The sequence below is a fragment of the Stegostoma tigrinum genome, chromosome 8 (genome assembly GCF_030684315.1).
Source record: "Stegostoma tigrinum isolate sSteTig4 chromosome 8, sSteTig4.hap1, whole genome shotgun sequence".
Lineage (NCBI taxonomy): Eukaryota > Metazoa > Chordata > Chondrichthyes > Orectolobiformes > Stegostomatidae > Stegostoma > Stegostoma tigrinum.
Window position 1 is genome coordinate 42,672,351 of NC_081361.1, and position 27,926 is coordinate 42,700,276.

The following is a 27,926-nucleotide window of genomic DNA, read 5'->3' on the forward strand; positions in this document are numbered from 1 at the left end:
TTAATTAAATTCACAGGAAAACATAGCAATCTGTGGTAGCTAACATTAACTTGTTTATTTTGGAATCATTTGCTTGGCTAGCTATTATGTCATAGAATGAGAGGTAAAATTTGGAAGGGTACAGTCAAAATGCATTGAAAATTGTTAGCGACACCAAAACTGTAAAAACTCCTTCCTCTTTGACAAATCAAACTGAACAAAAGAAAATCTTGCATATAACACCTTCCATAACATCAGGACAACCCAAAGCAATTTACAACCAATGCAATTTTTTTTAAGTGCAGTCATTGATATAATGTAGGATCAATCCAAAGTGCTCAACAACTTCCCTCAATTTCTTTTCCCCTAGAAATCTTTGTATGGCTTTACAGTATTGTTTCCCATGTAATTTATTTTAAGGCATTAGGTGTCACAGTTTCAGTTTCTTTTTATTGCTGAAACTTGTTAACATTGTGAAAAACATGCTAATTCTCTTCAGAATGTCAAACCAATCTCCCCTTTCCCTTGACCTTTCCTTGCAAGCTAACAAAGAGAGTCTCTCTGATACAACTCTTGTCAGGACATTGTCATACTGCACTCCAACTGAGGTTAAGTGTCTCAGCACAAGAACAGGAATTGACTCTGGAACTTGCTGCTGTGAGAAGTTCAGCTGTGTGCTGCTTTTAGTAGCTACACCATCAAAGGATGCTCTTGCTGTCACTGCTGAGCTCTCAGGCCAGACTTTCATCTTTGATGGAATTGGGCCATGAAATCTGAACAAAGTTTCTTCTGATGGAAAAACATGTTTTCTGCCTGGCCAAACCCCACGCTCGTGCCATATGGACTTTTCACAGGCTGAGAAAGCTGTGAGTAAGAAAAATGCACGCTCAAATGCAATCTTCTGAAGCTGGGGTCCTAATTGTGACAACTACAGGAATGTTTGAACTGCTTTTCCTACTCTAGTTTTGCTCATTATTTGGAAGACCTTCAAAAGCACGCCTATTTGGAAAGTTTATGACCTTTGGGAAAATCTATTGAAGAGCCTGGAACATTCTGACAGACAATCCAGCTCTGTTGACCCTGATACACAGTGGAGTGATTGACAGTGTAAAGTATAAAGTTACAATTGCACACTCTTGCTTCCTGTATAAAATCTTATTTGGTTTTAGATACTTCAGGAATTGAACATGTTCTATTGGCTTACTGTTTATGATGTAGTGTCAATGACAGATTTGAATGTGAAATGATTGCTAAAGGATTCTTATCACTTAATTACAACTCTTGCTGTTGCAGAGTTCTGAGAGCTTGTACATCATGAATACTGGGTAGGTGGCTATGGAGGTTATATGGTGAGTATGGGGAGGGCATGGGGGATTTGAAGTGGGGATTAGAAAAGATATGGAGATAATGAGGGATCATGGAGTAAAGGAGAATGAAGTGATTGTTAGGATATGAGGAGTTCATGGGGTGCATGGGGCGGGGGGCATGCAAGGGACACAGGGGACTTAGGTCGAAGGGCCAAGTGGTGAGGTTTTAAGACCTGAATAATGATGCTGGAAGCTAAGCCTTCTACCAGCTACCACGACATCGACTTTTCTCCCGCTCTGTATTACTGTTGTTGGTTACCTTGGTTACGGAATTAAAACCTTGGGCAAAAGTCAGACTTGAGATGAGTGTGCATTTCTAAAACAAAAAAGACCGACTTGCATTTTGTTAACGCAGAATAAAAACATGACCGCCCATTCATACACATTTATCAGCCCAAATGACTTAGTGAATAAAGGAAATCAACTTTATCAATATTTTACACATTTTAAGAAGCTTTAATGAGATACAGGGCAGCTTCTAGGATCTCCAGAAATGCTCAGTGATGACTGATCATGTGGAACACATAAACTTTGGCCTCTCTTCACAATAAGCAGAAATTTAATCGTTACACTTTCACATTTAAACAGAATCTCACTCCATTGTTTTAAAAGGTGGTATTATTCTCAACTTGAATACATATTGCATTTTCTAGTGAGTCATGTGACAAAATCCTCCAATTCTTGTGAAGAAAGTAAGTGCCTCAGCCCTCGAACATTCCCTTTCTTTTCTGGTTGAGTCTTGGAGTTGGTCAGTTTATTTAAGTGCTGTAATAAAGGAATAAAAGTGAGAAGCTGTTTTCATAATATAATCACAGCATTTCAAACGTAGGATTCTAACTAATGTGGTGTATGCTTTCTTCATTGGAGGTAGTCTAACCAGGGCGTTAACTAGTTAGTTGCTTCATTATATTCATAATTATTGATAGTTGAGTTACAATTTGAAGAAAAGCTTACATTTATTAAGTAAAAGATCAAACCACACTTTTCTTAAATAGATTTCTGAACAGGTCATAGAAGCATTCTTGACATTTCTTTCCTTTTAGAGATTCCACTGCGTTTGATGTTTCATTTAAACATCCTTTTACGATGATAATCGTGTAAAGGCTGTGAGCCACATTGCCAGCTCACTGGATTGTAGTCCCACCAGTTCAGTACTCCCAGGACTGATCTGAGTGGTTTACATTAGGGCTCAGTGAGACAACATCTGGATATTGTGTGCAGTTTTGGTCTCCTTATCGGAGAACGATGTCCTGGCTGTAGTAGGAAGAGGATAGTTTCCCAGACTGAGATGGCAGGACTGACAATACGAAGGCAGACTGGATCACTTAGGAATATATTCACTGAAGTTTAGAAAAATGAGGAGGGTGTATCGCAGAATCCAATAAAATTCTAACAGGACTAGATAGAGTAAACGGAAGAAGGATGTTGCTGATGACCAGGGAGTCCAGGACCAGGGGTCACATTTTAAGGATATGAGGCAGGTCATTTAGATGAAGTCAAATTACTTCACTGAGGTGGTGAGCCTGAGGAATTATTTTACACAGAAAGCAGTTGAGATCAAAACATTGAAGACTTATAAGAATAAATTAGATATACCTTTTAGGGCCAAAGGGTCCAGGGAGAAAGCAGGAACAGGATACCTTACAAATCTTATTGAGTTCTTTGAGGAAGTGTAAAGGATACCTTACAAATCTTATGGAGTTCTTTGAGGAAGTCACGAGACAGGTTGACGAGGGTCGAGCAGTGGATGTGGTGTACATGGACTTCAGCAAGGCATTTGATAAGATTCCCCACGGCAGGCTCATTCATAAAGTCAGGAGGTATGGGATACAGGGTGATTTGGCTGTCTGGATTCAGAATTGGTTGGTTGACAGGAGGCAGAGAGTGGTTGTAGATGGTAAGTATTCTGCCTGGAGGTCAGTGCTGAGTGGTGTCCCGCAGGGCTCTGTTCTTGGGCCTCTGCTCTTTGTAGTTTTTATAAATGACTTGGATGAGGAGGTTGAGGGGTGGGTTAGTATGTTTGCTGATGACACAAAGGTTGGAGGTGCCGTTGATAGTATCAAGGGCTATTGCAGTCTTCAGCGAGACATTGACAGGATGCAGAGCTGGGCTGAGAAATGGTAGATGGAGATCAACTTGGATAAATGCGAAGTGATGCATTTTGGAAGGGCGAACTTAAATGCTGAATATAGGATTAAAGGCAGGATTCTCGGCAGTGTGGAGGAACAGCGGGATCTTGGTGTTCAAGTGCATAGCTCCTTCAAAGTTGCCACCCAGGTGGATAAGGTTGTTAAGAAAGCATATGGTGTTTTGGCTTTCATTAACGGGCGGATCGCGTTTAAGAGCCGTGAGGTTATGCTGCAGCTCTACAAAACCCTGGTGAGACCACACTTGGAATATTGTGTCCAGCTCTGGTCGCCCAGGAAAGATGTGGAGGCTTTGGAGAGGGTGAAAAGGAGGTTTACCAGGATGCTGCCTGGACTGGAGGGCTTGTCTTACGAGGAGAGGATGACTGAGCTCGGACTTTTCTCTCTAGAGAGAAGGATGAAGAGAGGTCACCTGATCAAGGTGCACAAGGTAATGAGAGGCATCGATAGAGTCGATAGCCAGAGACTTTTCCCCAGGGCAGGATTGACTGCCACGAGGGGTCATAGTTTTAAGGTATTAGGAGGAAGGTATAGAGGAGACATCAGAGGGAGGTTCTTCACCCAGAGAGTTGTGAGCGCATGGAATAGTTTACCAGTGGTAGTCGTGGAAGCGGAGTCATTAGTGACATTTAAGCGACTGCTGGACATGCACATGGACAGCAGTGAATTGAGGGGAATGTAGGTTAGGTTATTTTATTTTTGGATTAGGATTATTCCACGGCACAACATCGTGGGCCAAAGGACCTGTACTGTGCTGTACTTTTCTATGTTCTAATTTCTATGATACTGAGTTAGATGATTAACCATAATCATATTAAATGACGAGCAGGTTCAAAGGGCTGAATGGCCTACCCCTACTCTTATTTTCTATGTAAGTCTCTGACTCCTTTGGAGTGACTCTTTGCTATGACTTAGAAAATAAAACTGTTTTGACTTGCTGAATTTTAAAATTATCTTCTGATCCAGGCAGTCTTTGCTTTTCCCAGTTTCTGGCTGGTACTGGGGATAATCTCCCGATCAAAAACAAAGGCAGTTGTGGAGCTCCCATGTAGTGGCTGGCAACATTGTATAACATTGTATAGTGTGATTGATGGTGACACTAGCCAATCACACATGAATGAAGACACTGGTACCATTTTTAGGCCACTTATGCCTATTAAGGAGAAAGTTGTATACAGAAACAGAGACAATTGATGAAAATAGTTTGCTCAAATGTTTTCTTTTCATCAATGAGTAACACCAGGTCAACACCAAAGTTCAAACGAGGAGAAAAGAAAACCAATGATCAGGTGATACCAAGCCTGTGGACAGTATTAGGAGGAGAAAAATGAACTAAGCAAAGCTGCCAGGCCTGTAATAGAACAAAGCGAAAGGAGGAAATGGTCAACATCAGGAATAATAAATTGAATGAAGAGCTGAGCAATAGAAATGCCTGAAGCGAGGGGCAAAAAGACAAAGTTGAAGAGATTAATTGGAAAATGAAATGTTGGAAACAGAAAGTAAGAGTTGAATTAGAGCATGATAATCTGATCAGAGGGTAACCTGTGGAACTTGGAGTATCGGTAATGAGACCATTTACTGTCTGATGATCCAAGTGAATGAATGACCCAATAAGACATTTGGATATGTAATAAGTCAAGGTTTCAAACCTATTGGCTACAGTCATCATTCTATGTATGAATTCAATAATTCAAACATTGGAAAAGCAGCCAAATGAAGTGCATTTTATTTCACACAAATAGATATGACATATTACCTTATAGGAGAAAACCCTTTCCTCATCACTAGAAAGCAAACACAGGAATTATATTAACGTGCATCTCAGCTCTCAAATAAACAAAGTATTGCATGATAATTCTGTTTCAATGTACATGTGTAGGATCACTTTCAAACCGGTCATTGTCGCATCTGACATCTCCTGTCACCAGAAGATGGTCAATACCAGGTTAAGATTTTCCATTCCTCTCTGAAACTGAAAAATTAACTTTTACATCTGTGGAGTCCTTTTTCCATCAGCTTTTAATCAGTGGTGAAAATTTACAAATAAAAATATTTCAAACTTTACCTATCTGCTGCTTTTATCTTTCTCTCTTTATCCAATTCTTCTTTCTTCTTTTTATTTGATTTTATGCACCTGATTTAACACTTATTTGCTCCCAGATATAAGTTTGCTTGTTCTCTTTACAAATGTCCCAGATTTCCTGAGAAGTTCTACACCCTACAGCTTGCCTTGTAAAACCCCATAGAAAGACGCACAACAGGATTCCTTCTCGCAAAATCTGCCTCAATAACTGTTGTGTGCAAACTAGTGTGTTTGATTAGAAAGTAATAATTGCAAAATCTTAAAATAATGCCTCTGCATATCCCTGTGCTGTGTCAGCTGCGAAATGACATTAAGGCTATACCTACAATTTTTTCAGACATAGTAAATACTGCAGATGCCGGAGTCAGAGATAACCCAGTGTGGAGCAAAAGGAACACAGCAGGCCAGGCAGCATCAGAGGAGCCGGAAGGTTGACGCTTCTGAAGAAGCGTCCTGACCCGAAACGTCAACTTTCCTGCTCCTCTGATGCTGCCTGGCCTGCTGTGTTCCTTCAGCTCCACCACACTGTGTTACCTACAATTTGTTTTCCCTGTTTTTAAGTTGTGCACTGTCTGGGCAGTCAATCTGACCATAAACCAATAATGTTGCTATTTAATCATCACTTATTGATTACATCTCTTCCACCTTTATTATGTGTACATCAAAGAGACACAACGTTGGTTAGTAAAAGGTCAAAGTATAAAAAGGTGTAATTTAAGGAAAGAAAAGCATTACCTTTCTTTTGACAGAGAATGACAGCACTTAACACTGAAATTAGGCAGACTGAAGAACCAACACAAATGCTGATAAGTTTTGTTGAATTATATTCCTTCAGGGTACCTAAAATAAGGAAGAAAAGTTATAAAAAAATGATGGTGACGTTATGTGGGCCTGCGTTGGATAAATTCAGAAATTCAATTTCTAGTTCACAGTATGGACTGTTAGCCAACTCAACTGAAGTAGAGGTAGAGTAGCTTGAATTAGTTTGAGAACTGCTGAAGACAGCAGAAACCCAACTGTTAATTATGATCCTATCATTGCTGCTGCAAAAGAGAGATCTGGCTGTAAGATCTGGTTTCAAGTTGTCTTCTGTCTGCTGTTCTTGGATTTTTATATCAGTTTAAAATTTAGAGATTTGTTGACTCTTTGAACTAACAGTACAAATGCCCACCTTCCTGAGTTGAGAATTCATTTACTGAGCCTTTAAAAAATTTACAGATGTTTCTCAGTTTCAGTCAGCTTCAAAGTCATCATTATATCGAGTTCTCTGTGTTGACAGTTCGAGGAATCTCATCATGAATGTTTGGCAGGATTCTAAACCTCATAAAGGGATTTAGCTCGATAGGGCTACTTAGAGTGCTATGATGGAAACTGTGGGCTATATTTAATTGACAGTTTTATAAGGTCCTTTGATGGATGCTGGTTTATTTTGACCAATCAAAATCTCATAATGGAGTGAATGATTCAAAGTGTGGAAACAGGGGAAGCAAAGAGTCTGCTTTTTAATCTGGATAGTTTTGAGTTTGCTTATTGTTGCTGGTGCAACAAATATGATCACTTCTAAGCCCCCTATGCTAGTATGGAACTTCCATGTCCATTCATCCACTACTCACAGTATAGAAACAATGAACATATAGAGAAAGACGGATGTTCCATTTCCACCTCCAAAAAAGAGGTTAGCTGGTCTGGTGTTCTGTGTTCTATACTCATGATGTGTACCAGTCTGCACTCTTAAACACTTGAAAACATAGGAAAGATTGGGAATTCAGTTGAAAATATTGGAGCAGTCATCTGCCTGCCAGTTTGAAAGAGCTCCAAGTAATCTAAACACAGTGAGCATCCAACCCCTGACATGAACTCCATTAATGCTGTATTATTGAATTAGATGTCAAATCAGATGCAAAAAAAAATGACTATTTGGAGAACATGGCTAACATGTTCTAAAATTTGCTTTGGAAATGTTCTCTTTCTATTTGTGGGTCTTATGTGAGTCCATACCTGCACAGTAGGGGGCTATCACTGTCCACATTCCTGTTGCATTGCACTGGAGCCTCTGTGAGCCCTGCAGTGTAAACCCTGCTGCACAGTGGAAGTCACATGTAGAGTTGAAGCTGAAGTTTCCATTTGGATGGGTGCAGCTCATAGTCGCTTGGTCAGGAACATTGAGAGTGGTACACTGTTCAACTGTACAGGGGAATTAGAATAGTTTATTTTGCAGTGAAATTTATATTTTGATGATGATGGTATCAATATAAATACACAGGATTCATTTTTTTGCCAGGTATGTATTTCCTATGATCCAACTATATCTTAGATAAAAGCACTGTATGTCTCCTAGAGATAGGGATGAGGCTTATTGCAAAGATTCTCCGACCCCCAATGACCCCCCATAACCCTGTGCAACTATGGAGTTTCTACGTCCATTCATCTAACACTCACACTATCAAAGCAACAAACCCTATAGTGACAATAAAGTGTGGAGCTGGATGAACACAGCAGGCCAAGCAGCATCTCAGGAGCACAAAAGCTGACGTTTCGGGCCTAGACCCTTCATCAGAGAGGGGGATGGGGAGAGGGAACTGGAATAAATAGGGAGAGAGGGGGAGGCAGACCGAAGATGGAGAGAAAAGAAGATAGGTGGAGAGGAGAGTATAGGTGGGGAGGTAGGGAGGGGATAGGTCAGTCCAGGGAAGACGGACAGGTCAAGGAGGTGGGATGAGGTTAGTAGGTAGGAGATGGAGGTGCGGCTTGGGGTGGGAGGAAGGGATGGGTGAGAGGAAGAACAGGTTAGGGAGGCAGAGACAGGTTGGACTGGTTTTGGGATGCAGTGGGGGGAGGGGAAGAGCTGGGCTGGTTGTATGGTGCAGTGGGGGGAGGGGACGAACTGGGCTGGTTTAGGGATGCGGTGGGGGAAGGGGAGATTTTGAAGCTGGTGAAGTCCACATTGATACCATTGGGCAGCAGGGTTCCCAAGCGGAATATGAGTTGCTGTTCCTGCAACCTTCGGGTGGCATCATTGTGGCACTGCAGGAGGCCCATGATGGACATGTCATCTAAAGAATGGGAGGGGGAGTTGAAATGGTTTGCAACTGGGAGGTGCAGTTGTTTATTGCGAACTGAGCAGAGGTGTTCTGCAAAGCGGTCCCCAAGCCTCCGCTTGGTTTCCCCAATGTAGAGGAAGCCACTCCGGGTACAATGGATACAGTATACCACACTGGCAGATGTGCAGGTGAACCTCTGCTTAATATGGAAAGTCATACAATGGATACAGTATAACACATTGGCAGATGTGCAGGTGAACCTCTGCTTATGTGGTATACTGTATCCATTGTAGCCAATGTGGTATACTGTATCCATTGTACCCGGTGTGGCCTCCTCTACATTGGGGAAACCAAGTGGAGGCTTGGGGACCGCTTTGCAGAACACCTCCGCTCGGTTCGCAATAAACAACTGCACCTCCCAGTCGCAAACCATTTCAACTCCCCCTCCCATTCTTTAGATGACATGTCCATCATAGGCCTCCTGCAGTGCCACAATGATGCCACCCAAAGGTTGCAGGAACAGCAACTCATATTCCGCCTGGGAACCCTGCTGCCCAATGGTATCAATGTGGACTTCACCAGCTTCAAAATCTCCCCTTCCCCCGCCGCATCCCAAAACCAGCCCAGTTCGTCCCCTCCCCCCACTGCATCACACAACCAGCCCAGCTCTTCCCCTCCCCCCACTGCATCCCAAAACCAGCCCAGCCTGTCTCTGCCTCCCTAACCTGTTCTTCCTCTCACCCATCCCTTCCTCCCATCCCAAGCCGCACCTCCATTTCCTACCTACTAACCCCATTCCACCTCCTTGACCTGTCCATCTTCCCTGGACTGACCTATCCCCTCCCTACCTCCCCACCTATGCTCTCCTCTCCATCTATCTTCTTTTCTCTCCATCTTCGTTCCGCCTCCTCCTCTCTCCCTATTTATTCCAGAACCCTCACCCCATCGCCCTCTCTGATGAAGGGTCTAGGCCTGAAACGTCAGCTTTTGTGCTCCTGAGATGCTGCTTGGCCTGCTGTGTTCATCCAGCTTCACACTTTATTATGTTGGATTCTACAGCATCTGCAGTTCCCATTATCTCTAACCCTATAGTGACAGATGGGTGTGACATTCCTTTCTCCACAATGTAGTTACCGAGGTCTGGTGTTTGCAGTGCAGGCTCATAGTATGAAGCAGTTTGTATCCCTAAAAGGCACTCCTAAAAATTGAAAAGCATCAGAATGGAAATCAGGATTTCGATTATAGTGTCCGCCCCACCATTTTGAATGGGCTTCCAAGTAATCCAAACTTAGCAAGAATCCATCCCATGACCTGAACTGCAGTGTGATTAAAGATGTTCAGTGCAGTGTGATGGAATTATCTTAGTGAGAGTGCTTATTAAAGCTGAATCTAATTTGCACATTACCTTCACAGGTTGGGAATGATGATGACCACATTCCTGAGGCCTCACACTGAAGAGTCGCTGACCCATTCAACAAGAAACCTTCCACACATCCAAAGTCACAATTTGATCGATAGCTGAAGTTTCCAATTGGATGAGAACATGTGCTGGTCCCATTTCTAGGGATCTTTGGAATTTCACATTTCACAGCTGGAATGGAAGATTGACAATTGTACAATACTTGTATTTATATAAAAACATATTAACCAGGAATATTCTCGATGCCTGTAAAAAATATTTCTTTAGTCTTCATTGACAAGCATGATAATTTATTTCGTGATCACGAGACTTTCTTGTGAATTTAATTATCATTTTAGGTATCCATTAGAAAAACAAGTGATTTACTTATTAAGAAATAATAAACAGATTTATCTGCTGAATATCATCAGTGTTACAAATAAATCAAAAAATGTACATAAAGTTTGCTCAACCACTGATGTTAAAAATTGAGTTTTACCTGAAATCTCCATGAATGAATATCTTTCTCCAGGGATCTCCTAACTTCATCAGTTCATGACGTGGTCAGTCAATTCATTGTTACAACTCCATAATGAAGGGTCACAGTGGAAAGGAATAGTTATCATAGATAGGACAATAACACTAGTTATAATTCTCTCACCAATGTCCCCTTCAAGTGTAGCTGCTCACTCTGAATGCTGCATTAGTGAAATTACCCATTTGATGTCAAATCAAACAGACAAAAAATTACTACTTGGGTGTTCCCGCTAACATGTTCTAAAATCTGCTTCTGAAATGTTCTCTTTCTATTAGTGGATCTTATTTGAGTCTGTAATTTCACAGTGAGGACCTGTAGCTGTCCACATTCCTGTTGCATTGCACTGGAGCCTCTGTGAGCCCTGCAGTGTAAACCCTGCTGCACAGTGGAAGTCACATGTAGAGTTGAAGCTGAAGTTTCCATTTGGATGGGTGCAGCTCATAGTCGCTTGGGCAGGAACATTGAGAGTGGTACACTGTTCAACTGCACAGGCGGAATTGGAATCTTTTATTTTGCAGTAAAATTTCTATTTTGCTGTTGGCGGTATCAATATAAATGCACGGGATTAAAATTTTTGCCAGGTATATCGTTCCCACGATCCAACCATATTTTAAATCAAAACACTGTCAGCTTCCAACAGGCAGGGATGAGGCTTGTGCTAAGATTCTCCAACCCCCAATGACCTCTCAATGACCCTGTGCAACTATGGAGTTTCTATGACCATTGATCTACCACTCACAATATAGAAGCAACAAACCCTATAGTAACAGATGTGTGTGACATTCCTTTCTCCACAATGTAGTTACTGAGGTCTGGCGTCCGCAGTGCAGGCTCATAGTATGAAGCAGTTTGTATCCCTAAAAGGCACTCCTAAAAATTGGAAAACATCAGAATGGAAATCAGGAATTCGATTATAGTGTCCGCCCCACCATTTTGAATGGGCTTCCAAGTAATCCAAACCTAGCAAGAATCCATCCCATGACCTGAACTGCAGTGTGATTAAAGATGTTCAGTGCAGTGTGATGGAATTATCTTAGTGAGAGTGCTTATTAAAGCTGAATCTAATTTGCACATTACCTTCACAGGTTGGGAATGATGATGACCACGTTCCCGAGGCCTCACACTGAAGAGTCGCAGACCCATTCAACAAGAAACCTTCCACACATCCAAAGTCACAACTTGATCGATAGCTGAAGTTTCCAATTGGATGGGAGCATGTGCTGGTCCCATTTCTAGGGATCTTTGGAATTTCACATTTCACAGCTGGAATGGAAGATTTAGAATTGAATAATTGTTGTAGTTATATATAAACCTATTACCCAGGAATATTCTCGATGCCTGTGGAAAAAGTGTTTCTTTAATCTTCATTAATAATAATTATAATTTGAATGATGTTGAAAAGACTTAAATATGAGATTATTAATCAATTTGGACATCCATTAGAAAAGTAAGTGCTTTGGCTAATAGTAATAAATTTGCATGCAAAATACAAATTTCCATGTGATTTACTAATTTAGAACTTTTTAGGCACTAAAGTTTCAAGTTGAGTTATAATCCAAATCTCTAATGTCATGAAAATCTTTGTCGAAGAATATGCAGGCTCCTGAATGATGTGAGTCACATTGATGGACTGATGTATTAAGCATCAAAGTGTCAGGATCTGATTCCTCACACTGGGATTTCTTCCCTTCTGAATACTGCCTTTCATGTCTCCCACTTCATCGTTCTCTTTTTCTTCTGTCTTCCTAATTTTATTTTGGCTCTCTGTATTGTGTTTTCCATTTCTTGTTTATTGTTTTTTCTTTACTGTTTCAAGCAATCTTTGTCTTTCATGTTTTATTTCACTCTCTTCGTGCTTTCTCATTCTCTCCATCAAATTCTCAGATGCTGTTAAAATCCTGACGACACAGATTGACCTATGATGTGATATCTCTGTTCACCTTCCAAGAGCAGAATCGTGTTAGAATTAAAATGTACTTAACACACAGAACAGTTTATTATTGAACGTAATTACAAACTTAAACCAGTGTCTTAAATTTAAAAACAGCACAAATAGAAATAGCTTGGTGTGAATGAAAACACTGTAGTAAATCGGTTCAGAGATAGTAGGAACTGCAGATGCTGGTGAATCTGAGATAACAAGGTGTACAGCTGGATGAACACAGCAGGCCTAGCAGCATCAGAGGAGCAAAATAAATCGGTTATTGCTTTGTTAAGGCAATGAAGCAGGCAAAAGTGACTTCACAGAAATAAGCTAAGGGATTTGTAATAATTCAATACAATTTCAGAGTTCATTTATTCATAGCAATGATATTGTTCTTACCAGATTGACACTTTGGTCCATAGAATCCTTCATAACATTGACATGTATAACTTCCAATAGTTTCCACACATTGTCCATGACCACTGCATGAATTTGACTTGCAAGAAGCTGTTTAGAGAAAATAATACAAACTCACATACATTGCAGCAAACATAGTGGCAAACACTCAAAATTCAACAGGGACTCATTTTACAATCATCTTTGGCTGTCACTGAGAACTCACACCAGAGGAGAACAAACTATTCAGTTTGGGTCTGTGTTGCCTTGACTTAATTCCAAACTCTGTTTCCTTCTCCCGGGGCTGGAAAGCAATCTCCTGCCAGATGTGCTTTCATGGCAAGAGGCACATTCAATATTTCAGGTGTCCAGCCCACCTCAGTCCCACCCATCCCTAGTTAGTTTTTTCATTCATTTCGTCACATGCGGGCATCATTGACTGGCCAGCACTTACTGCCCAGCCCTAGTTGTTCTTGAGAAAGTGGTAGTGAGCTGCTGTCTTGAATCACGGCAGTCCACATGCTGTGAGCTAACTCACAATACCATTAAGGTGGGAATTCCAGGATCTCAACCCGACAACAGTGTTTCCAAATGAGGACGGTGAGTGGCTTAGAGCGGAATTTGGAGGTGGTGGCATTCCCCTGTAACTGCTTCACATAACCTTCTAGGTAGGAGTATTTGAAGGTCTGAAAGATGCCATCTGAAGACCTTTGGTGAATTTCTGCGGTGCATCTTGTAGGTAGTACACACTGCTGCTACTGAGCATTGGTGGTGGAGGGAGTGAATGTTTGTGCATGTTGTACCAATCAAGAAGGCTGCTTTATGCTGGATGGTGTCAAGCTTCTTGAGTGGCATTGGAGCTGCACCCATCCCGGCAAGTGGGTAGTATTCCATCACACACTTGACTTGTGCCTTGTAGATGGTGGACAGGCTTTGGGGAGTCAGGGGGTGAGTAACTCCCTGCAGTATGCTTAGCCTCTGACCTGCTCTTGTAGCCACAATATTTATGTGGTGAGTCCAGTTGAGCTTTTGGTCAATGATACCTCCAGGATGTTGATGGTGAGTGATTCAGTGATGGTGGCACTACTGAAAGTCAAGAGGGATTGATTAGATTGTCTGTGATTGGTCATAGCCTGACATTTGTGTGGCGTGAATGCTCCTTGCCACTTGTGAGCACAGGGCTGAATATTGTCCAAATCTTGTTACATTTGAACATGACCTGTGTCAGTATCTCCTCCCATGAAAGCATACCCGGCAGGAAGCTGTAAACCCCAGCCCAAGGAGAAGGAAACAGAGTTTAGAATCAGATCAATATAGAATAATTGTTGATCCCACCTGGATAACAAACAATGGTAGAAATTCTTACTTACTATTTCACTTGTAGAGAAGTTCATGCTGTCTTGTAGCACACATTAGAAATTTGAGTCACAAGCGGTGTTGAATCTTGTTTAATCATTGACAAACATCCCAATTTCTGACCTTATGATGGAAGGAAGGTTATTGATGAAACAGCTGAAGATATTTGGCCAAGGACACTACCCTGAGGAACTCCTGCAGAGATGTCCTGGAGCTGAGTTGACTGGTCTCCAACAACCATGACCACCTTCCTATGTGCCAGCTACGACTCCTACCAGCAGTGCATTTGCCCCGTGGTATCCATTGATTCCAGTTTTGATAGGGATTCTTGGTGCCACACTCAGTCAAATGCAGCTTTGATGTCAAGGGCTGTCACTCTCCCCTCACCTCTCGAAATCAGCTCTTTTGTCCATGTTTCAACTAAGCCTGTAATGAAGTCAGGAGCTGAGCAGCCCTGGCAGAACCCCAACTGGGCACCACTGAGCAGGTTATTGCTGAGCAGGTGCCGCTTGATAGCCCTGTTGATGACACCTTCCATCTGTTTACTGATGATCGAGAGGAGACTAATGGGGCGATAATTGCCCGGCTTGGATTTGTCTTGCTTTTTATGTACAAGACATACTTATGCAATATTTTTATATTGTTGAGTAGATGCCAGTGCTGTAACTCTATTGAAACAGCTTGGCTACAGGAATGGAAAGTTATGGAGCAGAAGTCTTCAGTAATATTGCTGGAATGTTGCCAGATTCTGTAGCTTTTGCAGTATCCAGTGTCTCCAACCATTTCATGACATCACGTAGTGTGAATTGAATTATCTGAACACAGGTATCTGTAATGCTGGGGACCACAGAGGGAGGTCAAGGTGGAGCATGCACTTGGCATTTCTGGCTGAAGTTTGCTGGCAATGTTTCAGCCTTATTTTTTGCAATAATGTGCTGGGCTCTTCCAACATTGAGGATGGTGATATTTGTAGAGCATTCTCCACCAGTGAGTTGTTTAATTGTCCACTACCATTCATGGCTGGATGTGGCAGGACCTTAGGTCTCATCTGTTAGTTGTGGATTTGCTTAACTCTGTCTATCACTTGCTGCTTATGCTGTTTCGCATGCAAGTAGTCTATAATACAAGTTGGGTACATCCCCACAAGGCCATGCACGCTTATACCTACTGAAGCCCTTAACTGCCTGATTAATTGGCAACTAACAGTCTTGAGCTACCCTGTCCAGAACATAAAATGCAGGGCAGTGTCAGAGAAGCCAGACTGCATAAGGTCTTTTTGAAAGAATTTCTTTGAAAAGATGGGAAAACAGGAGATCACATCAGTCCAAGAGTACCCTATGTGCATCGGGGCTGTGCCCCCAAAAGGTTACCACATGTCTTCATTCCTTCCTCCTGCCCTCCAAAACATGACACCCCCCCAACCTTTTCTCACCTCTTTCCTTGGCCCTCTGATTTATCCCTGTCCTAAAAGCTGAACATTTAGCAGCATCTATTACGGAGTCTCATCGTTCTGGGACTGCTCAAACTGTCAGCTAATCAGTTAGAATGGCAGCTGTTCAAAGGTGAGGCCTCCTTGTCCTCTCTGTGGGGCACAACTCTGAACCTCAGGCTGTTTTGTCCGCCCAGTGTGCTATTGCTGTGATGTTAACATTTTGTAAGCCAATCCACCCCGAACCAATGTTGCTCCTAGTGGCAGTTAGTATTCCACCTTCCCATTAAATCCAGTCTCCCAATTCTAAAGTTTTTCACGCTATTGTCTGCATATCCTCAGTTTACCAATAGGCCAAACATATTCATGTGTATTTTAAAACATCTTGCCAAAGAAAGATCATTCTTTAAGTAAAGAAGTTTCCCTCACTTCACTCCTGATTCAATGTCTACTTGGACACAGGAAGGTTTAATTCCATGGTTATGTTTAGCAGGTGATCATAGCCAAGAAATTGCTAGCAATACTTTAAATGGTTTCAATCAACCTTTAGATAGATTGGGAAAATCACTCTGGCAGTGGCTAAATTTTCAATGTGCTCACAGGGGAGGAGCCAGGAAAATTTTGGCAGTGCCCTTTCCATCAATGCTTACTGGGTAGGACCAACCAACCATGTCCCTCACCAAAACTGAGGTCTTTTAGTGGCCAACAAATGGTCAGAATGGGCTGCCTCACATTTGCTGCAGTGTTCAGGCTGGTGGAAGGAGCTCAGGCACAAGAGATTGCTGGGACAGGAGCTGACAGGTTCGCTCTTCCTCACCTCGGGTGGCGAGGTGATTCTGCTGTCACAGAGTTTTCTCCCTTCCACTTTCCCATGTCTGGAGCCAAGCTCTCACCTCTTTGGCCTGAACTCCACCTCTCACAATCCCTGCCCTTTTCAGAGCTGCAGTTTAATGGGTTAAATCTGGCTGTTCAAGGCTGATGAGATATAGTATACATCATCGCAGGAAGTGATACAACGTTACATGGTCTTCTCTCTTGCAGACTCAAGACTATTTGAAACCACAGTCATGTTGAGTGAGTGAAAGCACAAGTGTCAGTCAGTTACTGGCATCCTTTCAACATGTGCCAAGCAATCAGAAGTATAGCTGAACTGGTGCCAAAGATTTACCATGTGTTTCCCCATGTCTGGTCTCACCTCAAATATAAGCAGGTTACACTACAGTGCGTCATGCTTGGTCTAGTCAAACAATGCATCAATGAAGAAAAAGTTATACATGAAACATTAATAAACACTCAGTGCCTACTTCAATCTACAAATTACAGATTACTGATACTTTTATCAATGATCTGGATCAACATGCAGAGACTACTGACATTGCAACTGAAAAGATGAACTAATCAGGGACAGTTATTTATGGAGTGTAACACTTTCAAATATTGTCTGACTACTTGAAGTCAAGGGATGATTTAACATTTCACAGGTCAATTCAACTGATCAGACAAGCTGAGATCTGAAAATAAAATGATCAGTGGTTCAGAATGTCAAGACAACCATTTCCTAAAAATGATCAACTCAGTGGAGCATGCTCAGTTTAGAAGCAGAGGTGGCTATACATAGGGGAAGCAGGAAAAACAGTCAATTTCCACCCTAGTGAACTGTTAACATTGTGCTGGGGAGAAACACAGGTGTCAACATCCTTTTGCCAGACAGGTGCAATGTCATTTATTCAAGAAGAAGGGTCATTTCCAAGATAACAAGGTGTAGAGCTGGATGAACACAGCAGGCCAGGCAGTATCAGAGGAGCAGGAAAGATGATGTTTTGGGCCTAGATCCTTCTTCAGAAATGGGGGATGGGAAGAGGGTTCTGAAATAAATAGGGAGGGGGCAGGAGGCGGATAGAAGATGGATAGAGGAGAAGATAGGTGGAGAGGAGACAGACAGGTCAAAGAAGCAGGGATGGAGCCAGTAAAGGTGAGTGTAGGTGGGGAGTTAGGGAGGAGATAGGTTATTCGAGGGAGGATAGACAGGTCAAGGGGGTACGATGAGGCTAGTAGGTAGGAGATGGGGACGGGGCTTGAGGTGGGAGGAAGGGATAGGTAGGAGGAAGGACAGCCTAGGGAGGCAGGGACAAGCTGGGCTGGTTTTGGGATACGGTTGCAGGAGGGGAGATTTTGAAGCTTGTGAAGTCCACATTGATGTCATTGGGCTGCAGGATTCCCAAGGGGAATATGAGGTGTTGTTCCCCAAACCAGTCCAGCTTGTCCCTGCCTCCCTAACCTGTTCTTCCTCCTACCTATCCCCTCCTCCCACCTCAAGCCCCACCCCCATCTCTTACCTACTAATTCATTTCCCCACACCCCCTCTTGACCTGACCATACTCCCTGGACTGAACTATCCCCTCCCTACCTCCCCAGCTACACTCACCTTTACTGGCTCCATCCCCGCCTCTTTGACCGGTCTATCTCCTCTCCACCTACCTTCTCCTCTATCCATCTTCTATCTGCCTCCCCCTCCCTCCCTATTTATTTCAGAATCCCCTTCCCCTCCCCCATTTCTGAAGCAGGGTCCAGTCCTCAAACATCAGCCTTCCTGCTCCTAAGATGCTGCCTGGCCTGCTGTGTTCATCCAAATCCACACCTTGTTACCTCAGCTTATCCAGCATCGGCAATTCCTGCTATCTCTGGGTCATTTCCAAACTGTGTTTCACAACAGCAGGCCTAACAGAATAAACCAACAGAGAAGCCCTCAAAAGATGGCAATTTTCATGAAATATAACGTATTAATGATGTGGAGAAGCCTTTCCTTGGACAGGGCAAGGGACCAAGCAGAAGCTACTGGAGTGCTGACCTCCTAATAAAGGAACGGAAACAAGCTAGACATAGATGTGAGGCTGGATGAACACAGCAGGCCAAGCAGCATCTCAGGAGCACAAAAGCTGACGTTTCGGGCCTAGACCCTTCATCAGAGACCCTTCATCAGCTCTGATGAAGGGTCTAGGCCCGAAACGTCAGCTTTTGTGCTCCTGAGATGCTGCTTGGCCTGCTGTGTTCATCCAGCCTCACATTTTATTATCTTGGAATCTCCAGCATCTGCAGTTCCCATTATCTCTAGACATAGATGTGTCGGTTTCTATTCTGATACTGAGCCGGGACTTGAGAAAAGTTCTCTTCAGCAATTACAAACAAAATGGCATAGAGACATAGAACGCAAGTTCATAGAACAACTGAATGAAATCCTTCAAAACATTGAGTGAAATTCTTTGAAACTGTATCTTTTCTCCAAAAGCAAGGTTGTTCACTGTTAAACAGGAAAGCCCTTTCTGGCTTACATCTGATCTACACTGTAGAGAAAAAACAAGAAGATCAACCTAAGAACTTCAGAGCTGAATTTCCACAGCTCTTGAAAGGACTAGGAAAGCTGCAGACAGCACACATCACTCAACATCCTGAAATGAAGGCAGTTATTCTGTTACGACAGAAAACTTTCTTCATCTCTAATCCTACCAAAGACGAAGCAGAAAATTGACTGTACTTTGGCTATTTCATTTCTAGCAGAATCAACAAGTTTTGAACAGAAATGGTGGGGTGGCAGGTTGGCAGGTTGGCTCAGTGGTTAGCACTGCTGCTTCACAGCACTAGGGGCCTGGGATCAATTCCAGCCTTGGGTGACTGTGTGGAGTTTGCACATTTTCCCCATGTCTGCATGGGTTACCTCCAGGTGCTCCAGTTTCCTCACACAGCCCAAAGATGTGCAGGCTAGGTGGATTGGCCACACTAAATTGCTCATAGGGATGTGTAGATTAGGTGGGTTATAGAGGGATGGGTCTTGGTGGGATGCTCTGAGGTTTGGTGTGGACTCGTTGGGCCGAAGGACCTGTTTCCGCACTGTAGGGATTCTATGATTCATGATTTGGCCCCAACCCCTAACAGAACTCTGAGCAGCTGTATGGATCTTATGCAGCTAAACAAAGCAGTTGTACAAAAAGAAACAAAAGCAGAAATTTCTGGAAAATCTCAGCAGGTCTGGCAGTATTTCATGGCGAGAAATCAGATTTAACATTTTGGGTCCAGTGACCCTTCTTCAGAACTGATGTTGGATGGGAAAAGTTGTTTTTAAAGCAGGAGGTAGAGTTGGGGGAGGGGGAAAGGTGTAAACGATACAGCCCAAAGAGAGGGAAACAGTTGGATGAAGTCTGTGACAAGACAATGCACGCTGCTGATAGAAAGCACAACAAATGGTCTTTTGAGAAAATTAAAGACATATTAATATTCATCTGATATTTTAGCTTACTATGACCTGAGCTATGGACTATTATTGCTGCAGATGAATTTCCTCCTTGTCTGAGAGCTGTAATCTTTCAGATTGATGGAAAGCGTAGGCTAATTTACCATGCATCCCATTCACTGATAGAAACGGAACAGTGACATGCTGTGAAAACATAAGAAATATTAGCAACTTGTGAAAAATCTGTGATTCATATTTTCATCTTCACTTAACGAAGAAACTCTTAGTGACTTCAAATCTGAGGAGGTAGCAAAATGCGTCTGTGAGTATAACAATTCAGACTTCACTTGAGGTTCAATGCAAAGGTAACATATATGCCAGGAAAACAATAGGGGCTTTGCCACACATCCCTGTGGCGAGGTCTGAACTAGGAAATGATGTTTTCATGGAAAAATTTGGAACGTTTACATCAATAACAGCCACGACTCTACGCACAACTGCTCAGTAACTGATTTAAGTCAGGGAAGCCTGACAAGGAACATGCTCAGCTCAGAGAGTACTGTGTCAAAGGACAGCCAGCATTTCTGCGACATAAACCCATTGTCAGACACAACAGTAAACAGAGAGGATACCTCAGATGTGTGAATGAATTACCCATCTAAGATGAGAGAGTGGCTATTCTGAGGGTTCTGAGTTTCCATATATTGCACCAAGGATGTCTGGCTATCACAAAATATTAAGCTACAGCGAGATATTCCGTTGTCTGAGATTTTATGTTGTGGATTTACGTTTACCTATAAATTCCAAATCATTCTTTGTATGTATGGTCATGAACACCTACAGCTAAGAGACTCAGGTAATCAGAAGCTGGATCAGATGCGTCAGCAGACATTAGGTCTAATCATTCTGCAAGGGATAAATGACTGGACCTTGTGCTTTGCAGTGGGGGAATTCAGTAACTCAGTAAAATTAATGCTTCTGGCTGCATTTTGACAGATTGCAGCTGTGTGGGAAAGCCTGTAGTGGAGCCGGGAACCATTTAACAGACATTTCTAACTTCAAAGCTCTAATGTGATGGTATGTGATAAGTTAAGCATGTTTCCAACGCAGCGACTGATCACAGAGCTCTGTCCTTGAAAGGTAATGGGCCATTAAATTAACCAAAATTATGCTTGCGTTCACAAGCAGTGGAATACCTTATCTATTTCTCACGCTTTTCTGCATTCAACAGTGTTGACAGTCTGTTTGTTTGTTTTATTGCACGACTGTGAATAGTGATATTAGGTTAACTGTTCTCTGAGATCTTTCAATGAGGTTTTTACGAGTTTATTTATTTTGACACAGTTATGAGCACCAAGGAAAGAGAGCGTTTATTCAAAAGGAGCTTGAATGCTTGTGTTTTATTGAGTTTAATAAGCCCTTAAAAGGAACAAAGCGTTCAAGCAGCGTATAAATGGATGATTTTTTTTAGCACTTACTAATATTTCAAAGAATTTCAGCTATCATGATAGAGGTCATGAATAATTGTGGTTACTGAATGAATGGATATGATGGGGCATGGAGGGAACATAGGCAATATGAGTGTGTGTTGAAGGGACATGACATTTTAGGGGAAATATGATTGGACATGGAAGGTGCAGTGGAGAAATGCATGATCCTGGAGGCACATGGGTGTGGGTGGGGTTGTCGTGATGACATTGACTCCAGACCCCACAAAATCACCGGAATCAGGGCAAACAGGATGGGATTGTTGTTGTTCGGATCAATCCTATCAGTCTCAGGATATTTCTACAGGAATTCCTAAATGTATTCTCCTGGACTCAAACATCTTCAGCTGTATCATCAAAGATCATTTTTTCACCTTAAGTTCTGAAGTGGGGATGTTGACTAATGACTGTTTAGTACTTTGCAACATTCGTTGTTAATCAGATACTGAAGTTATGTCCATATGCCACAAAATCTGGACAATATCCAGGCTTGGGCTCATAAGAGGCAAATAAATTTGTACAATTCAACTGTCTGGCAATGACCATCTCCAACCTGGTACATACAATCTAACCATATCCCTTTGATACTCAATTAAAATTAAAGCCGTCACCATCAAAATCTTGATGTTTACTATTAACCATAACCGGAAGCAGACCAGCCATTTATGTATTGTAATTAAATGAGCAGGTCAGAGTCTAGGAACTCTGCAGCAATTAACATGACTCCTAACTCCCCAAATCCTGTCCACAATCTACAAGGCACAAGTCAGGAGTGTGATGGAATATTCCCCACTTGCCCGGATGGATGCAGCTCCAACAACACTCAGGACAAAGCAGCTAACTTAATTATGCACTTCAATTCCCACATTCAACATTCACTCCCTTTGCATTGACACACAGTGGCAGGAGCGTGTACCATTTACAAATTGATTTGCAGCAACTCACTAAGACTCCTTCATCATCCAAATTCTTAAATTAATATTATTTTAAATACTAAACTTTTAAAATTAACTCTTGTTTTCATTTGCCCACCTGGGCTACCAGCCCTTAAATACATTCTATGCAGAAGTTGACAAAATTATCTTACCTAAATAGCATAGGGCTCGTTTTGATCTTTCCAGACAGGGATCATTATTCCACCTTCCTGCATCTTCTGTTCTCTTTATATAAATTTCGACACAATCTTCAGCACCAGGAGTTGGTTCACCTGCAGCCCAGTTTTCTGCCTCTTCATCCAGTGTTTTGTTCGTTCCAACCCAAGTCCAAGCATTATTAATCTTTCTTATTCCAATCCAGTAGTAAGTCGGGTTCCTCGGTATCACTGTATTCAGATGGTCAATTTCTTCATGGTTCTGAATTGCAACGAGGTCAGTGAAGAAATGTTGACAGTAGTTTCTGGCATCGGGCCATGTCATATCTGTTGTTGAATAGCTATAGTTCCAGCTCTGAACTCCTTCCCAAACTGCCAGTTCTGAAAAAACAATCAATTTTCTTGTGATAAAACCAAGTGTTAGAAATACAAAAGTGATTCACCGGCAGCTGTAAAGTGTAAATGCTGGTTAATATTTCGCTTGCAAGTGCCTCCTTTAGAAGTAAATTTGAAAGACAGCTGTTAAACAATCTCTTATCTTCCAGTTCTGAGAAAAAGCTGTGAGCTTGTGCCGAGCTTTCCTCCCTGCGGAGACTTGTAAACCTGTTCATCACTTTCAACACAATCTATTTTCAGTTTAGACACCCATTTATGTTTTCAATTGTTCACTGTAATGTCAGATTAAACACAGAACAGGCTCATTTCAAACAAACAAAAGCAGAAATTGCTGGAGAAACTTAACAGGTCTGGCAGCACCTGTGGACAGAGAAACATGGTTAATGTTTCAAGTCCAGTGACCCTTCTTCAGAACTGTTAATTTCAGGAGGTGGTGATGAAAAATCTCTCTTTAAAACAGAACATTGATGAGTGGCTGAGAGGGGTTTATCTTCCATTGAGCTCATGTTAACTGAGGCCACGGTCTCTCTGACATCCTAATCTCTCCCTCACCAAAATAAAACAAGGAACTGTGGATGCTGAAGATCTGAAACAAAAAGAGCAATTGCTGGAGAAGCTCAACATGTCTGGGAGCATCTGTGGAGAGAAAGCAGAGATAACATTTTGAGTCCATCCTCACCAACTGAGCCCAACATGTGTCTCTTTTCTGCTCATCCCATCTCCTTGTTTACAGAGCTCATTTTGAACAAGTCAAGGAAATTGAAAATGGACAAGAGTGCTGATTCCAATCTGGGGCAATTCCTGTAATTTGAAGAAGGTGCAAAGCTGAAGTTACTGTCATTTCTGTGTGCAATATCTAATTCCTTGCCTGCGCTGAGTTTGGTTGCAGGGGAGGTTATTTAATCAGTCCACTCTGCCTTTCCCCTGATTAGATCCAGGGCCTGTGGATGGCCTCAGTGCCCCCCTGCCAACTGAGGTACGTATGTGGGCAAATAATATTCAAGGCCACATCCAATTATTAAACCAGCAGTGGGCAGCTAGATCACCATGTGGGAAGGATGCATAAGCTAATTCGTGCGGGGGGCTCTCCCAAAGACACTTCCTCACTTTTGTATCAAGTTGTGTGTAGATTCTCAATATGCAAATGCCAAGTGTCTCGACTTACTGAGGTTCTACCTCTCCCCGATATTGCAAAGGATGGGCTTGGTTTTGTAGCCGCAAAATGCTCCAAGTATTTGGACTGTCCTTCATGGAGAAATTTATGAAGAAAAACGCCTTTAACCACAAGTTCCTCAGGCAGTGATCAGCACGTAACGCCCTCAAGACCCTTCGGGGAAGGGAGAGGGTGGGATCTTATTGAGTGGTTCCCTGTGCAGACTGCCAAAGTCATTTGGCAGAATGCCTCAGCATCTGGTGCAACAAGCACCAGGACATCGCTTAGCTGGTGGTGAGAAGGGCTTTGCCTGTGAGATCCTTTATGCATGCCTGGATTCTCTGCACCACCGCACACTGCCCTTGAAGTGGCTACAGAAGGAGGCTGTCACACACCTCCTTCTGGGATATGCCTATGTAAGTGTTCCTAAAATATTGTGTTTTTACACTGGCACTAAAGCTCTTCCAGAAAAACAGGAGAGTAAAACCTTACCAAGAAGTAGAGTGAAAAGCCAGATGTGAACAATACCCTTCTGAATCTGGTAATGTTTTTGTCGAGCACCGTTTTCCACAAAATTGCCCTTTTGAAAGAAAACAAAGATTGTATTTTTGATATAAATAACATACACAGTCTGCACATCAAACTGCAGAGCCTAGGTATGGACAGTTGTATTTTTATATAAAAACAAATCCCAGCCACTTCAAGGAATTGTTTTTAATGAAATAAAAGATCTATTATACGTGTAACCATAATGACTCCGCCCCTATCTGTGCCATGACTATGGCCTCACCCATTTTCATCTCTTTTTCATAGAACAGGGTGTTTTGGCACAAGAGGACGTAAGGGTGTGGTGCCTGTACAGACGCTGTGTTAATAAAGTGTTACATTATCGAAAACTAGCCCATTTGCTGCACGGTCCCCTATTATTTTAATTCTCCTTTGCTTTGAGTATTTTTCCAATGTTTACAGAAAGGAATGATGCAATGGCTCTGCCTCAAACCAAACTCGGTGCTGTGACATGAGTGCCTCTTGTCTATATCAAACCATGAGAACAAATCATAGTTTGTTCACCAATTTGCTTTGGATGCAGCAACTGAGTTAGTATTTGCAAGATACTTATTATCCATGAATATTCATGAGATGTTAATATGTTTGCACGTCAATCCTCTGATCATTATTTTAACAAAGATGTTAATCCATTCATGTTAAATAAGCTTTCATGTCAAATCCCTGTGTGCTCAGGGTGGCACAGTGGTCAGCCCTGCTACCTTGCAATGCCAGAGGTCTGGGTTCAATCCCAGCCTTGGGTGACTGTCTGTGTGGAGTTTGTGTGTTCTCCTTGTGTCTGCGTGGGTTACCTTTGGGTGTTCTGGTTTCTTCCTTCTCTCCAAAGATGAGCAGGTTCAGTGGATTGGCCATGCTAAATTGCCCATTGTGTCCAGGGATACCATAGTAAATGTGGGATGCTTTTCAGAGGGAGAGTGCAGACTTGATGGGCTAATCATCTCTTTCCATATGATTCATCCATATTAATATTGTGCAACACTTACAATTCATAAATAGAAACAGGTATTTTTATAGCAAGTTTAACTCATGTCCTTAGTGCAATGTAGCTCTTTATTAATCCAATCATTTAGTCTTCTGTTAAAACTTGAATGTAATTGAAACATGTTCACCACAAGCCCCCACCCCACTCAAACTTCAAAGTTCAATTTTAATGAGCATGGATTTTGTTTCCATGCGCTTTCTGAATGATTCAAACCTGGAACTATTCTTGTATTCTTCTCTAGAGATAGCAAGGTGTAGAGCTGGATGAACACAGCAGGCCAAGCAGCATCATACTATCTCTTGTATTCTCCTCTGAATTTTTTTCCACTTTTCTACAGGTATAATAACCATTTTTGCATGATTTTCACGTAACAGCTTATGAATGATTTATTACCAATGTCACAGTTTGAGTTTAAATTTAATGTCTGATTGGATAACTTTCCAACAACTACCCTAACACTCCATAAATGATTAGTAAATTATAACACTACTAAACATTTCTGATTTGAATTACGTACTTCCAATTCATTTTCAAAAGTACTACAAAGCATTTCTAGCACAGAAATAGGTCATATTCCTGTACAGGTCTATGTCAATGTTTCTGCCCTATGCATATCTTACCCCACCCTTAATCATTCAACAGCATCAACACATTTTTTTATTCCTTTCTCCTTCATGAGTTTATCAATATTCCCCTCCAATACATATATGCTATTTGTCTCAAAACACCTTGTGGTCTGAGTTCTATAACCTAACAACTCTCTTATAAGGACATTTCTCTCAATTCTCATCTGGAAGTATGTTTAATAATCCTATATGGCCCCTAGTTTCAGTCTCACCCATTAATTAAAACATTCTATCCCATCAATCTCTTTCACAGGCCTGAAAACCTTTGGGTCATCCTTCTACCCTTCCTTTTCTTTCCTCATAGGCTTAAACTTTCAGTTCTAGAATGATATTTGTAAATATTTTTTGCATCTACTCTATGCCCCAATACCCTTTAACGTAGAGACTCAAATTCTTCACGGTTCTGGAGGCTTGATTGAGCCAAGGATCTATATAAGTTTATCATAACTTCACTGCTTTTCAATTCCACCCATCCGGTAACCATATATCAATGTTTCTTATGTTTGTATCACTGTGTATTACCTTGCATTGTCCAATTTGGCACGTCATCTGTTCATTTGCTAACTCACACTTGAATATCTGCCTTGCTTATATAGCTTAGTATGATCTGAAGGCTTAAGATTTATGGATGGGCCATTTGCAAAAATGAAGCAACATGACTTTTTATAAGTAAGTTATCCAGATATTTTTGTATTGCTGCTTGTGGGACCTGCTGAAGTTTTCACATTACAATAGAAACTGCATTTCAAAAATTACGTAGCTATCTGTAAAACACTTGGAATATCCTGAGGTCATGAATGGTGCTGTATGAATTCAAGACTTCCTTTTGATGGGAATCTCAGGAGTGACGGGCATCAATTCGAAATAAATCAACATCTCTTGATTACTGTTCTTCTTTGTTCAATTCTCAGGCAACTTATGATCCAATTTTTGGATAGCTGTGGACGTAAGTATCTCAAAATTGTATCTCCTAAGTATGTCTGATTATAGACTTCTCGTTCAGACATCAATTACATTGTAGTTGTAATTAGTCCATTGCTGTAATGTCACATCAACAATATGTTGGCACTTTTATTTTAGCTATTGACTCTTGTATCTTGTCACCATTTTCATTTTCAAGTAAATCTGACAGATTGCTTTCATTATAGCTGTATCACAGTAACCTAGCCACCAAGTATGCCTAACTTCACTTCAGACTTCGTATAATTCTCACCTCCTTTCTAAGAAAATTAACCACTACTCAAAACAAGCAGTGGTTCTTTGAGGCAACATGATGAACTCCTTTATATTGTTAAACACCATTTTAGTCTAAGTACTTTGTCATAATATTATTAATTGTACTGTGCACTCAAAGAGTTCAAATTTATTTAAACCACAATGTTTTCAAACGGCTAATTTCTCCTTTTTCACTCCTCAACATGAAATGTCCTTTTATGACAGTTCACAGACTGGTTGAGCCAACTGTGTGTTTTTTGTTTGGCATTTTAATCCTTTAAAAAATTTCATTTTTTCCCACACTTACTTCAGGTCCTGCTGTATATTCATCAGAACCTTTCAATGAAGTTCCATGAAAACAGAATAAAATTAATGTAACTTACCATTTCAGGAACTTTCCTGTTTGACCCTCCCGGTTTTACTTCACTGAGACGTTTTGTTACATGGAGACAACTTTGCTTTCTTCCGTGAGCTGCAGTAGCTCACAGTGCAGCTCTGTGCTGATCTACAAACCAAATGCCTCAGC

The 27,926-nt window shown here is 41.7% G+C and overlaps 1 protein-coding gene across 2 annotated transcripts; it reads right to left on the reverse strand.

Annotated features, from left to right (window-relative positions):
• Positions 1–40: 40 nt before the first annotated feature.
• On the reverse strand, positions 41–27,894 carry LOC125456441 (P-selectin-like). Of its 2 annotated transcripts, XM_048539547.2 has the most exons (10): positions 27,784–27,894; positions 24,503–24,590; positions 22,459–22,842; positions 12,878–12,985; positions 11,632–11,817; positions 10,023–10,208; positions 7,575–7,760; positions 6,312–6,416; positions 5,250–5,277; positions 41–2,111 (listed from the first exon to the last, which is right to left on the reverse strand). In XM_048539547.2, the coding sequence occupies exons 1-10, from the start codon at positions 27,784–27,786 to the stop codon at positions 2,105–2,107; spliced, it is 1,281 nt and encodes a 426-aa protein (XP_048395504.1). In that variant the 5' UTR covers positions 27,787–27,894; the 3' UTR covers positions 41–2,104. The 2 variants fall into 2 exon arrangements, with proteins under 2 accessions (XP_048395504.1, XP_048395505.1); XM_048539548.2 differs by lacking the exon at positions 24,503–24,590.
• Positions 27,895–27,926: the final 32 nt, after the last annotated feature.

Coding starts and splice junctions, on each gene's coding strand:
- LOC125456441 (XM_048539547.2), bottom strand. Junction 7,761..10,022: donor ATCATTCCCAACCTGTGAAG/GTAATGTGCAAA, acceptor TCCCCTGTACAG/TTGAACAGTGTACCACTCTC. Junction 6,417..7,574: donor GATAGCCCCCTACTGTGCAG/GTATGGACTCAC, acceptor TCCTTATTTTAG/GTACCCTGAAGGAATATAAT.